This window comes from Diabrotica virgifera, chromosome 4 (genome assembly GCF_917563875.1).
Source record: "Diabrotica virgifera virgifera chromosome 4, PGI_DIABVI_V3a".
NCBI classification, from domain to species: Eukaryota; Metazoa; Arthropoda; class Insecta; order Coleoptera; family Chrysomelidae; genus Diabrotica; species Diabrotica virgifera.
In genome coordinates this window covers 73,431,459-73,447,963 of record NC_065446.1, presented here as the reverse complement: position 1 = coordinate 73,447,963, position 16,505 = coordinate 73,431,459, and the positions used below count along the sequence as shown (strand labels likewise).

At 36.4% G+C, this 16,505-nt stretch overlaps 1 protein-coding gene across 1 annotated transcript; it reads left to right on the top strand.

The window, feature by feature from the left end:
- The first annotated feature begins 11,882 nt into the window (after positions 1-11,882).
- LOC126883591 (uncharacterized) lies at positions 11,883-15,469 on the top strand. Its single transcript, XM_050649243.1, has 2 exons — positions 11,883-12,350; positions 15,401-15,469. The coding sequence occupies exons 1-2, from the start codon at positions 11,883-11,885 to the stop codon at positions 15,467-15,469; spliced, it is 537 nt and encodes a 178-aa protein (XP_050505200.1).
- The last annotated feature ends 1,036 nt before the right edge of the window (positions 15,470-16,505 follow it).

Genomic DNA, 16,505 nt, shown 5'->3' with positions numbered 1-16,505 from the left:
TTGTCATCAGTGCATTGCTCGAGAAAAGAAAATATACAGACAAGATACGACTGTTTGTTCTTGTAGCGACTGTTTGTTGTAAAGGAAAGATAACATTCAACGATGTTTCGAAAAAGCTCTTGAAAAGTAAATGGAAAACGAATAATGGTTTACTTTTAGCTTATCTAGCTTATAATAGCGAACATTGTTGACTTTTTTAATCAAACATGGGGGAATGCAAACTCGAGAGTTTTCAATATACTTTTACGAAGTCTCATATTTTGCAATGCATGACGAGAGCATAAACGATTACTTTATATTTTGTAACAAAGTTCTGCTTTTAAAATATTTCTAATTTTTGTATCTTTTATCAAAACAAAATTTTAATGAAATGTTTAATAGTTGAAGTATGGTTCTCTTTAGTGCTTCTTTATTAAAGACGCTTCTTTTGGGTAAAGTAAATAATGCGTTTACAAGAAAAGTATATTTTTATTTATTTTATCATATTTAAACTTTAACTACTCGCGCTGGCGTATTTTGTACGCCAGATATAAGTATTGTACTGCAAATATATTTAAAAATTTAATTTTTGACCTTGTTTATCTCTCTAACCTATCACTGGTATGTGCTTTACAATTGGTTGTAGTTTCGTTATAATCGGCGTTCTAGGAAGATCGTAATTTACAGTTTATTAATTATTTGTTGTTTCCGGTAATGGACCATATACGCCACGATCATAGTAATATAAGTAGTAATATAAGTACATCTTTCAATTGTTTTTTTAGTAATTATGGCACAAAATATGCCTATTGTTCTTTTTAAACAATACTTTTTCTCATGTAAAAAATCAGATTTAAAAAATTGTCTATTGGTAATTTTATTTATCATGGAATCAGATTCCAGTTATAAATCCCAATTGGCTTACTGAGAAGGAACTCCAAGTATTCACTGATGCCGAATAAGGTTTATAACAAACAACTAAGTGTATTTTTTCAAAAAAGAATGTGTGCGTACTTTGTACGCACGTAAGAAATTATACTTATAACAGAATAAAACACTCACAAACCCATTGAAAAATGTTACAAATAATTTCTGAACAATAATTGTTGGAAAAATTTTAATTAAATACGTATTTTCTTAAAAAAATTATATAATAATATAATCACAATCATAAAATATATAAAGAAAATAAAAAAATAAAAGTTTGTATTGGGGATTGAACCCACGTACATTGTGTTTAAATTCCAGTACTTTTAGATATCGGCTACGGGGGACATATGAATCTTACTGGAAGATAGAGCAACTGAACAACTTGACAGTTCTGAATTTAACCACATTAGTGTATTGTCTACGGAATTCAAATATTACAACACAACAAAATAGAGCAAGAAAACAATATTAGATGAATATTTTTAGAAATTTTGTTGGTTAGGTAGGTTTATTTTACATACATACTAGGTAGGTTTATTTTACATTTTCCAAATAAGTTATGTAATTTTTTATTGCGATACTGAAACATTTACAATTATTATTACGTACCTGTTGCTTTTGCAAACTATTTAAAAAGTCACTACAATTATAAACTTTTTTGTTTCTGTCCTCACAACAATAAAACTAATATATTATACAACATTTGTTTACCTCCATATTGAACAATTATTATTGACAGATCATTTCAACACCCAATCAGAGCCCGTATAATGACTAATACCATACTGTCGGTGTGGGTATGCGCGCAGATTAATTATAAATAATCTCCCTCAATCGCGCCTAAAGAAGTATAACTTCAAAAAAAATAAACAAATCCGCCGTTTTTAAGTGTATTTTCTTGTGGCATATAAAGTACGCCACGCGTGTAGTTATGTTATAACTTGATGCGCGGGTAGTTAAAGGTTAAGTAGGTATATTATAGAAAATTTATTTTAAAATAGTTCTATTTATGTACCTTCTTTTAGCCACTAAAGTTATCTCTCAAACTCTCAAGTATAAATAAAGCCCAAAGTACTAGAATCGTCATACAAAGTCTCTACAGTGTTCACGCTAAACCGCATAGTTTTATAAATATTGACGAAAAACGTAAAAGACTACTAATTTGCCACATTTTCCCCCACCTACCCCCCAAACCCGACGCTTAAAATGGTGTAACTTTTGGCTGAACAATATGTGAACCATATAGAACAGTTTGGTGTTGAAGGACAACTTTCACTTTGGATGTCTGGGTTTGGGTCTAGTTATACCATATTCATAATGGATAAGCTAATAAAATTAAACCAATTTGTTGCGAACATTATTTGTTGAGAAACCGTCTACAACATTGTTTTTATATCATATTATTTTCAAATAACCGGAAAAAACATCGTGAAGTCCCCAAAGAATTTCTTTTTCAAAAAGTCTTTAGTTATCATCATCATCACAGCCGCTCAATCCTAGTAGATTATTTCAATGCTGAGGCATTTAGAAATCTTTTTTCCAGGTGGATTATTCCTGCTTGGTTTATTAATTATAGATATATAATATGTGTCTTTTGCAAATGCCCCACAACTAATCATGGTATGTTTTATTATGCCGGAAGTGACACCACAACCCATCGATACGGAGTTGGAGTCATCATCTCAAAAAAATGGAAATTTGCTGTAGCAAATTTTACTCCATTCTCAGAGCGCGTGATGTTAATACAACTGAAAGATAAGAAGAACATAATAAACATCATACAAGTGTACGCTCCTACAGCAGACAAAGACGAAGAGGAAATAGAACAATTCTATAATAACTTAGAAGAGGTGATGAGAACAACAAAGAGACAACACATTAACATAGTAATGGGCGATCTGAACGCCAAGGTAGGTAAGGGTAAAGTTGGAGAAAATGTCGGTGAATACGGCTTAGGTAATAGAAATGAAAGGGGTGATCGTTTAGTTCAGTTTTGTCAAAGCGAAGCTTTAATAATAACTAATACATTCTTTAAATTACCCCCAAGAAGACTGTATACGTGGACGTCACCTCAACACACACAAGAAAAAGTAATCAGAAACCAAATAGATTACATAATGGTGACAAAAAGATACCGTAATGCCGTGAAATCTACTAAAACTTACCCTGGAACTGATATCGGTTCGGATCATAATCCAGTAGTATCTGTGTTAGAAGCTAGACTAAAGAAAATGAGAAAAACCATCATCCCAGCGTTAGACTTAAGTCAGCTTAAAAGTGAACACCGACGACAAACAGTGCGCGAAGAAATCAACACCGGCCTCAGTTGTAGCAGAAAACCAGATCCGCATAACTGACAACATAGATGAAAAACTGAAGTATATAAACACTATAATAAGAACTACGGGAAAGAAACACCTAACCAAATCTCCAAAGAAACATAAGGTGTGGATGACACCAGACATACTAGAACTAATGGATGAAAGACGCAAATTGAAGAATAATTCAGAAAAATACAGAGATGTTGATAAGAACATAAAGCAGATAATAAAGAAGGCCAAAGAATCATGGATTAAAGAACAATGTGTAGAAATGGAAGACTATGAAAGAAAGTATGACATATTCAATATACATAAAAAAGTAAAAGAACTTACAGGAACCCAAAGAAGACATCAAATAAGTTTGCTTAAGGACAAAGACGGAAATATTATTATAGACTTAACAGAAAAAATTAATAGATGGAGTGAATACATAAAAGAATTGTTTGAGGACAACAGAAATAACATTGAAAAGGTAAATGGTGAAACGGGACCTGAAATCCTAAAATGTGAAGTAGAAATGGCACTTAGAAATTCCAAAACTGGAAAGGCAAATGGACCCGATGAGGTTCCTACTGAATTACTAAAGCTCTTGAATGATGAATCACTAGGTATAATATTGCACTTATTTAACACAGTATACAATACTGGTATTATACCTCAAGAGTGGCTGCTGTCTACATTCGTCACACTGCCAAAGAAATCCAATGCAAAATAATGTTCAGAACATCGAACAATATCTTTAATGAGCCATCTACTAAAGATATTTCTAAAAATCATCCACAACCGAGATTATCAAAAGTTGGAGTCAGATATTAGTAATACACAGATGGGGTTCAGAAAAGGACTAGGTACTCGAGAAGCTCTCTTCGGTTTGAATGTTCTTACACAAAGATGCCTAGACGTTAATCAAGAAGTACATGCATGTTTTATCGATTTTGAAAAAGCGTTTGACAGAGTACGCCACGATAGGCTAAGAGATATTCTTGAAAGAAAAGACATAGATAATAAAGATCTGCGAATAATTCTCAACTTATATTGGAATCAGAAAGCTAACATCAAAATAGAAAACGAGATATCAAAAGCAATAGAAATACGTAGAGGAGTAAGACAGGGATGCATTTTGTCACCACTGCTATTTAATGTATATAGTGTGGAAGCCCTGTCAGGAAGCCCTTTTGCAAGCAAATGAAGGAATCGTAATCAATGGAGAGGTTGTAAATAATATTCGATACGCAGACGACACTGTACTAGTTGCAAGAACAGTAGATGAATTACAACGATTACTTACAAACATAAATATTGCTTGCAACAATTATGGCATAAACATTAATATCAAAAAAACCAAGTATATGGTCTTCAGTAAAATCATGACACAACCAGCACATATTAGTATAAACGGCATTCAAATTGAAAAAGTATCAAGTTATAAATACTTGGGAACTTTAATAAACGAAACTGGAGACCAAAACAATGAAATAAAAAGACGTATCGAAATTGCCAGGGCCACCTTCATAAAGATGAGAAAATTCTTCTGCAACAGAGATATAATCATCCCTCTACGATTAAGAATGCTAAGAGGCTACGTATTTAACACGCTATTATACGGTGTAGAGGCCTGGACTCTCAAACAGAACAACATCAAAAATATTGAAAGTTTCGAGATCTGGTGCTACCGTCGAATGTTGAAGATAAGTTGGGTTGAAAGAATCACAAATCTTGAAGTAATACGAAGGCTAGGAAGAGACCTAGAAATTTTGTTAACGATAAAACGAAGAAAACTCGAGTATTTGGGTCACCTGATGAGAGGTCATAAATACGCATTACTTCAAAATATAATGCAAGGAAAAATAGAAGGAAAACGGAATCCAGGCCGTAGAAGAATGTCGTGGATGCGGAATTTGAGAGAGTGGTTTGGCTGCACCACTAATGAACTTTTTAGGTCAGCTGTAAACAAAGTCAGGGTAGCCTTGATGATTTCCAATCTCCGATAGGAGTGGCACAAGAAGAAGAAGATGTGTCTTTGCAGCGTTGGTTATGTATTTCCAATATATTCTGTTTCTGCATCTTGTCTTTCGGTCTTTTATTTTCAATATTTTTGTGTCTTCCTCTATCTTGCTTTACCATTTTATCCTGGGTCTTCCCACTATCCTCTTTTTCTTGGAGTTCCCAGTTTTTGACTTGCACTCGTTCTGCCGGTCTTATTCACTTGGAAATGTTTGTTTCACCCCGAAATTTGATCCACACTTTGCCGTTGTCTTTAGATGCGACCTGATATGGTGTTTAGATTTTATTTTCACTTCTGTTCTAAGTATTTTCGCGATTCACTTACAGTAAATTTCAGAACTTGTTTATCTAGCTAACCCAACGTTGCCACTTATAGTAGGGGAGCAAAGTATGCTAAATGTGCAGTCACTCGAGCGCTTTGGGAACCTATTGGGTTGTAAAGAGTAGGTCCTAAAACCCGAAAAAGTTAAGTATAGTTTTCCATTTTAGTAGGGACTTTCCATTTTTAACTTAATTTTCCATTTCCAACAACCGTTTTTCTGGTTGTAGCGCCAGCTATCGATAATTTGAAAAAATGTTTCAAAGAAAAGTTGCTTATTTTTACGTAAAGAATCCAAATCTGGAATAAAAATTTGTGGCTCTTATTTAAGATTTTAAAGTACTCCCCACATCACCTCCGTGGGGGGTCGTATTTGGTACCATTCGACAGATTTTTCAAAAGTATTTCTGTTAAGTGTATTTCGCAGTTTTTCGATCTAATGTTTATTTTGCGAAATACCGCGGTATTTGTATTTAAAATTTTAAATTTACCCCCACCCCTTCCAGTGGGGGTCATGTTTGGTATCATTCGATAGATTTTTGAAAAATATTGAACACGTCGCCTCTTTGCTTCAATAAGGTGTTAAGTTAAAAAGTACAATTTTACAGGAGCCTCCTTTTTAACTTACAAAAAATTATTGTCTCCAAAGCAATGCATTTTTATAGTCCATCTAATATTAACTATAAATGTTAACTACTTACGTCTCTGAAAATGTTCGATAGGCCTGATGATGTAATAAATTTAGCGAAAAATTTGCATATTTACAAAAAATGAGATAATATGTCACACTTTTCCTGCAAAAATGTAATAAGATGAATGTTACAAACTGACTTGTCACGTTGTTGATGATATTATTTTTGTTATGTTACTGGGTTATGCAATAAACAAACGTTGTCGAAGTAAAAGATTTTAAATTTGAGAATATTATGTTCTTTATTGAAAAAGTGAAACTATAACAAACAATATTAGAATTACAAGGCGAAATTAAACTGGAATAATTCTTAAATTAAAACTATTTCTTAAAGTTATTTAATAATGCGTAAAAGCTTAAATTCTAAACGAACTAATTTCATTAATTTACGAAAATGTAACACTTAAAATGTTGTCTTTGTCAAAACGAGCAAAAATACGTGACTTTTAAAACTACAACGATTCATAAAATGGCCTGTGATATCTTGGAATTAGGATTTAATTAACCAAATCCAGGAGATCCGCTTTTTTATTATCGGGCATACCTGGTTTTGCGCTGCATGCACCTCTCAATTCCAAATTCTTGCTCTTTTTTCCTCTTTATTAATAACTATTGCTTTCTTAAATTGTTTGTCAGCGTATGAATTTTTAAAAAATATAGCATCGGTTCGCTTTTTTAAGTTGATTCACCTTTAAACCTGCTAAACCTGCTAGTTTTACTGTCTCATTATGTTCATCTTTCAGCAATAAAAAGTTAATTAGAGCCGTTACATAGGGCTGCATCTTAATTGACGTTTAATTTCTCTCTGAATTTGAGAATGAGCAGGATCTCTCTCGTTTTGGGTGTGCCCTTTTATCAAATATTTATGCGTTACTGAGTTAAGATTTTCAATTATTTTTACTGTGTATAGATAAATAAAGGTCATAAATTTATTTTTTTGCTGGCCTGCACAATTATCAGAATAGAACACAACGTCCAAATTGTTGACTGTTTCTGAAACTTTCTTAAGGTATTTGTAAACACATGTACCGATTTCATTCACAACTCTATGGGCGTTTGACTCATCCCAAACATAGCTTTCAACACAGTTATTCTGAATGTTGTATATGGTTGAATTAAAAATATTCAATGTCGATTTATAGTAGCAGACCGAGATCTCCCTTTTGGGGCATTGGAACACTGCTTTCAAGTCATACACTGCGACCAGAATTGTATTGTCTTTTTTATCATTTTCTTTCTCTATATGTGAGAGAACTTCATGACATCCGCAATTATCTTTCATTGCTGAAATGCTGCTGGCTCTATATTTCTTCTTTAAGGCCGTCTCAATAGGCCGGTTATTAATTGCTAAAGTATTTTTAAAAAATAGTTTACACACTCTAGTCTTTACACCAACAACAATTAAAAAGAAAGCGTTATTATTGTCACGAGAAGGTGCAACGTTCCCATCGGCATCCATTTTAACGTAACGATATTTTGGGACGACTACTGCAACACTCTTTGCGATAAATGACCACTGTTTTCGATGTTTCCTAAATCCCAGTATTCTTTAAATAATTACAAACGTCGCTCCTCTGTGATATTTGACCGACATTTGAAAGCACAACTTTTTCTGCAAGGTGGTTTCAATGTACATTTTGGAATGGATTTCTTTGCCTTTAATGTTTGATAAGATTTTCCACAATTTTTCAGTTTCTTTACTACATTTTTTGCCAAGTATCTTCTTGTCTTCGTCTTTTCTTTCCTATTTTATTTTGACTACAATCTGAATTCGTTAACTTCTGTTGAGGGGCGCTTATATTTTCCTTATCAGACGGTTTACTTTGTATTGGTATAAGGTTATTAAGTATCATTTCATGATCTTCCCTAGGTAGCTGATTCACATTTTCACATAAAAAATTGTCTTGATTTCTTGTGCTAATAGGTAAATCTTATTCGTCAGAACATGAAGCATTTCTTCGATTACGATGTCTTAGTTCTGCATCTTCATAGTCTGGGTCTTCTACGGAGTCGTCGCTATCTGTAAAGAAGATTATGGTTAAAATATTACCAGAATTAGGTAAAAAAAATGAAATGCTTTTGATTACATTGAATAGAATTTTACTGAAATTAGTTAAAAAAAATGAAATGCTTTTGATTACATTGAAATGAACATTAATCGAATACATAAAATTACCTTCACTGAAAGAGCTTGATGAGCTGGTTGACGAGTCACTAGACGAACTACAGCTAGTCGAATCACAACGACTACGATTCGGAAATGTTAAGTCAACTTTTCCTTCTGTTAACAATGAGTCCTCTGTGTTTGAAGTTCCATTCTGTATGTTTTATGTTGTGCCATTATCTAAAAAACGGTACGTCAAATTTAATAATATTATATAATAGAAGATAAGAATAAAACAAGAAAATAATAGTAATAACAGCCATATACGTAAACCTGTTAGGCATACCCTACCTAACATAGATATTTAAATTTTACACAAGTTATCGGTCAATCGTAGCCAGAATCGGAGATTAATGACAACAAAACCTATCGTCTAATGGGTGCCTAAATACTTCGTAGATAACTAAAACTTACATACCTGTCCTAGTCATTAGAACGGGAATGTTCGATTTTTCGGTTGCCATTGCAAGTTCAAGGATCCTCTTAGATCACGATTCCATCTGAAAAAATAAGTACATACTAGTTATTTATTTTAGTATGAACAATGTAATATTTAAAAATATTCCCCATAAAAATATTGTTTTTTTCTGGAAGAACGAAACATCAGAGTGTAACTTGAACTTGTTTTTTGTACTGGGAAAACTTTTATCATATACAACGTGGTATCCTTAAATAACACAAAGCAAAGTTTATATATTTTCAGCAACAGTGTGACACGAAGGTATATACCAATTCACACTCCATGGACATTTTTCAACAACACTGTTTTAAAATAAACATATCACACTATAGAATAAAAAAATATTATTGAATGAATACATACCTTTGCAATCACAATGTAATATCGTCGTGATATCACTTTTTTGTTGAAAAACTAGGCTTCGCTTGCGGAATGACAACTGTCTTGTCTCTTTTTTGAAGCAAAGCAGTCGGAAGAAAGAGATAACGTGATATCGCAATGTAGCACCGTTCCGCTGTTTCTTTTCCTCATACATTTGCTATTACTCACTGAATAGATACCGCGTTTTTGGAGAAAATAAAGTTTGACACGGCGGTTTTAATTATCAAATAAAAAAAATATTGAGTTTTTGGACTTGTCACGTTATTGAAGCAAAGTGGCGACGTATTTTTTAGATTTTCGATCTAACGTTCATTTCGCGAATTATTCGCATTTTTTTGGGAAACTTTTTAACACGCCCATTTCCTTACGCCCCGATCAAATCGCCAGATTTTTGAAATATACACTGTTTTGCATTTCCTTAACTTACCTTATCTTAATCTGACAATTTCGAGTATTTTTAAGGATATATTTTTTTTTCGGGCCCCCCTTAACGAACCCCCCTGTGTTAAGAGCTAATATATGGTAGAGGTTCATCTGCAGGGCACCAGGCTTCTCCTCATATGATAATCTGACGCACTCGAGTAACTGCAAAAATCCCCGCTTGGGCTCCCCTACCATTACCATGGATACACTTTCCATGGATTTATTTAAAAATAGCTTCTGTTTGACGTTTTGATTTATACCTCGGATATATTTTGTTAACATAAAAATTAAACAAATTATTTTAATTTTACTTTTAATTTGTAGGAGGACATTTACAAATTAAATTAAAATAATTTGTTTAATTATTATTTTACAAAAAATATCCGAGGTATAGTATAAATCAAAACATCAAACAGAAGCCATTTTTAAATAAAACTGTGCATTTTATTAGGCCATCAAAATTACTTATTTTATAGCGGTTGGAAAGTTTACTGTTTTCTTTTGTTGTAATTTCCCTTTGGCTCAGAGACCGCTCCTTTGCAGAGCTGGACGTAACGTTTACAAAATGTTACAACATAAATGTGGACTAACCTTCCGAACTTTATGTTCTCAAGGAGATTGTTTGTGGACTTCTGGAATAAAATGATAATAAACTTATTTACGACATACCAGAATTTATAGGGTTTGGGGTGATTATTTATTGAAGTTAAATACTTGCATTGATACCAAATAATACAATATAAAGAAACTGTCAATGGAATTGACAAGTAGGACTTGGTGGAAGTTTTTTTTAGATATATATTATTATATGCATCTAACACGAACACTTTTTTATTTCGTCTAAAATTTTTCAGTACCTTAATATTTTTCGTACTTTAATCCTTAACTACCTACTGACTTGCGGTGTGTTACACCTTCATCATCATCGCGTAGCGCTACAACCCTGGGTATGTCGTGGCTGGCTGTACGATTTTCTTCCAATTTGTTCGGTCTTCCATCAACCTAGGGTCAAATGGGATGTTAATTTTTTGGAGATCTGCTTGGATGTTATCTGTCCATCGCATTCTGGGACGTCCGAGTGGTCTTTTGCCTGTAGGAATCTCCTCCCATACCAGTCTTACAAGTCTCTCGTTATGAAGTCTGTGCACGTGGCCTGCCCATCTTAATCGCTGTGATTTAATTTCTTGGACAATATCGGTGTTATTGTAGAGTTCTTTTAATTCGAAGTTGGTTCTGATCCCATACTGGTTTGTGTTAATGTCGTGGTGAGGACCAAAAATTTTTTTGAAGTTATACTTCTTTACGCGCGATATGAGGGTGAATTTTAATAGGATTAAAACCTTTGATCCCGGCGCAGTCGCATTACAAATTTGTTCTGATTGGATGTTCAAATGACATGACAAAAATTATCCAATATGGCAGCTGTGGCACAGCTATGGGACTGTGGTTTGGTTATGTATGGTTGTTGCGTTTTAAAATTTGTAGGAAGAGAAACAACAAACAAAAAATTAGTTAATGGTTATACTGCCTTTTTAAATAGTTTTCATATTATATTTTTGGACTTATTAACATAGAAGACATGATTGTTGCATGCCAATGTGAAAGCCCATCAAACTGTGACTAGTATGAGTGCCACAAAATTACTGATAAAAAACCTATTAGCTCGAAGGCGTAGAGAATTCTGGATAACAACAATTAACCGGGATGATCTACGATCTCGCTTATTCAAAGCTAAAGAATCTTACACTGGTAAGTGTTTTAAAAATAGTTGATCAAATTTTGTTATGATATTTGAACATAGCCACTTTGCACGATGCAAGTGATTGCGAAATTTATTAGTCGTTATACGGGCTCTGATTGGGTGTTGAAATGATCGGTCAATAATAAATAATTGTTCAATATGGAGGTAAACAAATGTATAATATATTAGTTTTATTGTTGTGAGGACAGAAACAAAAAAGTTTATAATTGTAGTGATTTTTAAATAGTTTTTAAAGCAACAGGTACGTAATAATTGTAAATATATCATAGGTACCTACCTATTTGAACCTACCAAAATACATAATATGTAATACTTTTATTTATATAATTTGATTACCATCAAAATTTCTATCAATATTCACCTAATATATTGATTTCTTACTCTATGTTTTGTTGTATTTTTTCAATTCTAAATCATTTCAATTCAAAATAAGTCACGCCCCCGATCCATGGCGCAATCCCCGCCAATCTATGAGGGCTCACGCAAAGTGGGCTCTAACCTGTTTCAGGAATTAAGTTCCGACACCGATGACTGCTCATCCATGGATGAAAATGGGTTCAAGAAACCTAGAAGCGAGAGGAAGAAGGAGAAATCCAAAAAGAAGAAAGAGGAGAAATCGAAGAACGACGCAGAAGCGAAGAAGGACGGAGAAAATCCAATAGCAGAGCCCATGTATGATGAGGCAGAACAGGCAGTCAGAGGCACCACCAAACGAGCAAAACCGAAAGAGAGTGAAGCCGACGAAAACAAGAAAGAGAAGGTACTCAAGACGAATGAGCAAGAAGAGATGAGGAAAATGCTAGAGGCGATGACGACAGAGAGAGACCAACAAAGAGCCGAAAACGAGAAACTAAGGATCGTAATCCAAGAACAAAAGGAAGAGATGAAGAAAATGTCAGCCCAATTGAACAATCTGGTAGAACAACAAATAAAGATGAAGGGACTCTTACAACAGAATCTCCAACAGAAGCCAATCTCTGAAGTCGAGAAATCACAGCCAATCCCTGAAGCCAAAAAGTCACACGCAGAGGAGAGACTAAGGAAAATCCGAGAGACACCAAAAAATAAGGAAGATTTCCCAAAACTGAAGTCACCCATCTCAAAAGACGAGACGACATCATGGGAAAACCAAGCAAGAAACGCCATGAGAGCTGCTTCACCCCCACCAGAAGACTCCTTCAACCTACCCCGAGGAAATGTCCCACCAATGCATCCATCTACGAGCACGGGTGGAGATGCGCCTGCCGCACGGCATCCCAAGGATTCAGAGTCGAACCAAATGGAGACGAACCAACAAGAAGAAGCTGCCGCGTTACCTGAACAACAGGTAACCCGTCAGCGTAAGCCGCCTGTAATTAAATTACAGAGCGTGAGCGAGACAGGGGCTATCCTCGGTATAGCCCAGAAACAAGGCGTAATCACGACAAATAAGATCTCCAGAAGCGGAAGGGAAACCCTCATCCAGGCAAAAAGCCGGAAGATTATCGAAAGATGACCCACATTATTGAGGATTACGCAAAGAACATGACCCTAAAAGATCCCAAGAAGAGACTACAATGGATAGCCTTCCCATTCGAGGAAGAAGTAAAACCAAAAATGGTAATAAGAGGGCTACCAATGAATACCAAAGAGGAAGAGATCAAAAATGACATGGCAGATCAATATAACATTGACTGCCAAGCAGCAAAGAACATGTCAACAAGAGCCGGCCCAAGAAGACAGCTACCTATGTTCGTCATAACTCTGGATCAGGGGGACGTCGAGGCGGCGAGGCGCATAACCAACCTGTGCCACATGAAGGTCGTGGTAGAGGATCTCCGAAAAGCGACAGGACCCACGCAGTGTTTCAACTGCCAAGGCTACCACCACGCCCAGAACGCGTGCCACAAGGACCCCAGGTGTGTCAAATGCGGTGAGGATCACCCCACTAAGATGTGCAAAAGGGCCAAAGAAGTTAAAGCTACATGTGCCAACTGTAAAGGCAGCCATCCAGCCAGCTACAGAGGATGCCCTAGATGCCCTACGTGGGGAAGACCCCCACCAAGGAGGCCGCAACAACAACAACCACAGGCAAGAAGACCACAAGCCACCGGCACCACTTACGCCCAGGCCACGCAAAACCAGGCAGTGAGCTACAAGTACTCAGACTAACCGAGTACATAGCAGCTGGATTCAACGACAGGCAGTACACTGGAGCAGCGTTCCTGGACGTAAGCAAAGCATTCAACAGAGAATGGCATAAGGGGCTTCTATACAAAATGAGGGGCTACGGGTACAGCGGGGCTATGACGAGACTAATCTCATCGTACTTAAGCGGCCGGAGTTTCAGTGTTCGGATAGGACAAGTCCTGTCCGAACTCGGGAACCCGGAGGCTGGAGTACCCCAGGGAGCGGTCCTGTCACCCCTGCTGTACACGATATACACCGCTGACGTACCTAGAACACCAGGTACCCTTATGAGCCTATACGCCGACGATACAGCGATAGCGGCCAAACACAGAAATGTAGATATAGCAGTGACCAACCTGCAAACAGCACTACAAGAAGTACAGGAATGGAGTATAAAATGGAAGATAGCCATCAACTCGAAAAAGACACAAGCGGTTCTATACAAGAAAGGAAGACAACAACCAGAGGAACAGCTGACGGTACAGAACACCCCCATCGAGTGGAAAAACGAAGCTAAATACCTAGGAGTCATCATGGACAAAGGATTAACCTTCCAAAAACATGTAGAAGCCACAGTCCATAAGGCCAACATAGCAAAAGCAACATTAAGAGGACTTACAGGCAGAAAAAGCAAATTAAGATTAAAAACAAGGTTAAGATTGATAAACAGTATTATACTACCGGTATTAACATACGCATCTCTCGCATGGGGACAAGCATGTAACACCCACAAAAAGAAGATCCAAGCGGTCCACAACAGCAGCTTGAGAGAAGCCGCCAGAGTCCCAAGATACGTCGCAGAAAGATTCCTGTTCAGAGAACTCCAACAGGTGAGAGTCACCGAAATCATGACAGACAAAGCAAGGGTCAAATTCGCGGAACTGGAGCACCACCCAAGTCATATACTGCGAGAGGTGCTAAGGTATGATGAGTTCCACCGATGGAAGCATAGAAGACCGAAACAGCAAATAGTGGAATAAAGTGATCAAAAGTGAAAAGTGATAGTAGTCTGTTCGTAGCTCAAAACAAGTGCCGAAGATAGCGTTACATACGGAGATCCAACACCACGATCACCTCCAAGGTAAGACAATTTTAGAAAATTATAGAAGGGCGCAGGCCCCCAAAAAAATATATATAAAAAAATAAAAAGGCGTAAGCCCCCAAAAAAATATAAAAAAACCAAAAAAACACATAAAAACTCGAGCAACAAGTCATTGGGCGGAGCCCAATAGGGCTCAGCACGATGACTTGGGGCCCAAGCAAGCAATTTTTAGTACCGCGGTTAAGTAAGTAAGACGATAAAGGCATAGAGCGCATCACGCTGAGCCTAAGATTTTTGCATTCGATTAGGGTACCACATGGAATCTTATTACCCAGGATTCCATTGTGAAGAGCATTTGTCTACGATAGTTGTGCCCTCATCGCGCATCAGCGTGCTATGGGGGGGAAAGGGATGGCCTGGGGCATTGGAGCGAGGTGGGGTGATCCCTGTTTACATTCGGGTCAAAACACCTCGCCCCAATGAATTGTTACACCCGAATGTACTCTTTCGAGAGGGTGGACATTCCCACAGGTCGGGTTAAATCAAATTGCTTGCTTGCTTGCATTCTCTCTCTTACTTCGCCTAACCTTCGTCGTAACGAGCGCTCCTACGAGCTGGGGCTTCGGCCTCCACTCCGGCCTTTGGCCGTTTCACAGGCGAAAAGCCTCGTGTTAGAGATCCTGTGCTGCTGTTTTTTCATCCATTCAACTGTGCTGTCTACTTATTCAACCACCTAGAACCCTCTTGCCTTTCAGGGTGCTAGATACAAGCAAAACACTATAAAAGATACGCCTAGAAAGGCATCCTACGAGAGGAAGTCCTAAAAACACTCTCCTCTCACCTAGGACACAGCACGACCTTCCTACTACTACAGGAATGGAGAGCATCTTGGAGGTAGGCTTCCTGCTGATCACAAGCCATATTTCTACACCCCCAGATGACACTTTTAACCCGGCATTGGTCGCTAGGTAGGTTGTTACGTGAGTGGTCGCGCGTGAGATTTTCTCTCACATATCCAACTTTTGCCTTTCTTTACAAAATTTTACAAAGAAGATGAGGTTTCATCAACGATAAAGCCATTTGCTTTAAAAAGACACTACGTTTTTCTGTTTTATTATTATTATCTGTATATAAAATGTGAATATTGATACCGCCAATATTTAACATTGAAAAAATGGTAAGTGGTATTATATGGTAAGTGACCATCTACAACTAACTTGTGAAACACAATATAGGATTTTCATATCATCCACCACATCCACGGCGTCTTTTATTACATCATAAAAGGATATTATTTTAGGTTTTAAGGGGAATAATAAAATTAATTTTTTACACAGTTGGTGACGCCGGTGGTTTAGGAATGTCTATAATGCTGTTGGATTATCACCTGAAGCTATAAATACTCAAACTCCACCCTTTCATTTCATTTCTTAGCTTGTTGTCGAAATAGCTGCTGATCTCAGTTTATATTTATAAGTTGTTTGAGTAGTGAAAAAACGCACGGTCTGTGTACATATTTTTCTAATTTATTTAGAATGCGATTAAAAGTATTTTTATTTTGTTAAGGTGTTTTTTACACGCCTAATACTGATAGTCATCGATTCCAGGCCTATTTTTACCATTTACTACTAACATGCTAATTTTTCGTCAGTAGCTTTATTTTGATTAGACGCCCAACTTTTTCCTTGCAACAATTTCGGTAAGTGGTAGATAACAAAGATAGGAGGGATATTCCAGACGGGTTAGGTTAGACAAATAAGAGGCCTAACCTTGGATCTATCTTGGCTTCTAATCATTAGGGAGGGTCAATAATAATGTAAATTTAAAATCTCGACTGAATTCCGCCGTTGCGTTAGCCGT

What these genes read in the sequence shown, in the direction of transcription:
- LOC126883591 (XM_050649243.1), top strand. Translation starts at nt 11,883, where the DNA reads ATGGCGCAATCCCCGCCAATCTATGAGGGCTCACGCAAAGTGGGCTCT. An exon ending in CAGCCCAATTGAACAATCTG is followed by an intron (nt 12,351 to 15,400) that starts GTAGAACAACAA and finishes CTTGCCTTTCAG; the next exon opens with GGTGCTAGATACAAGCAAAA.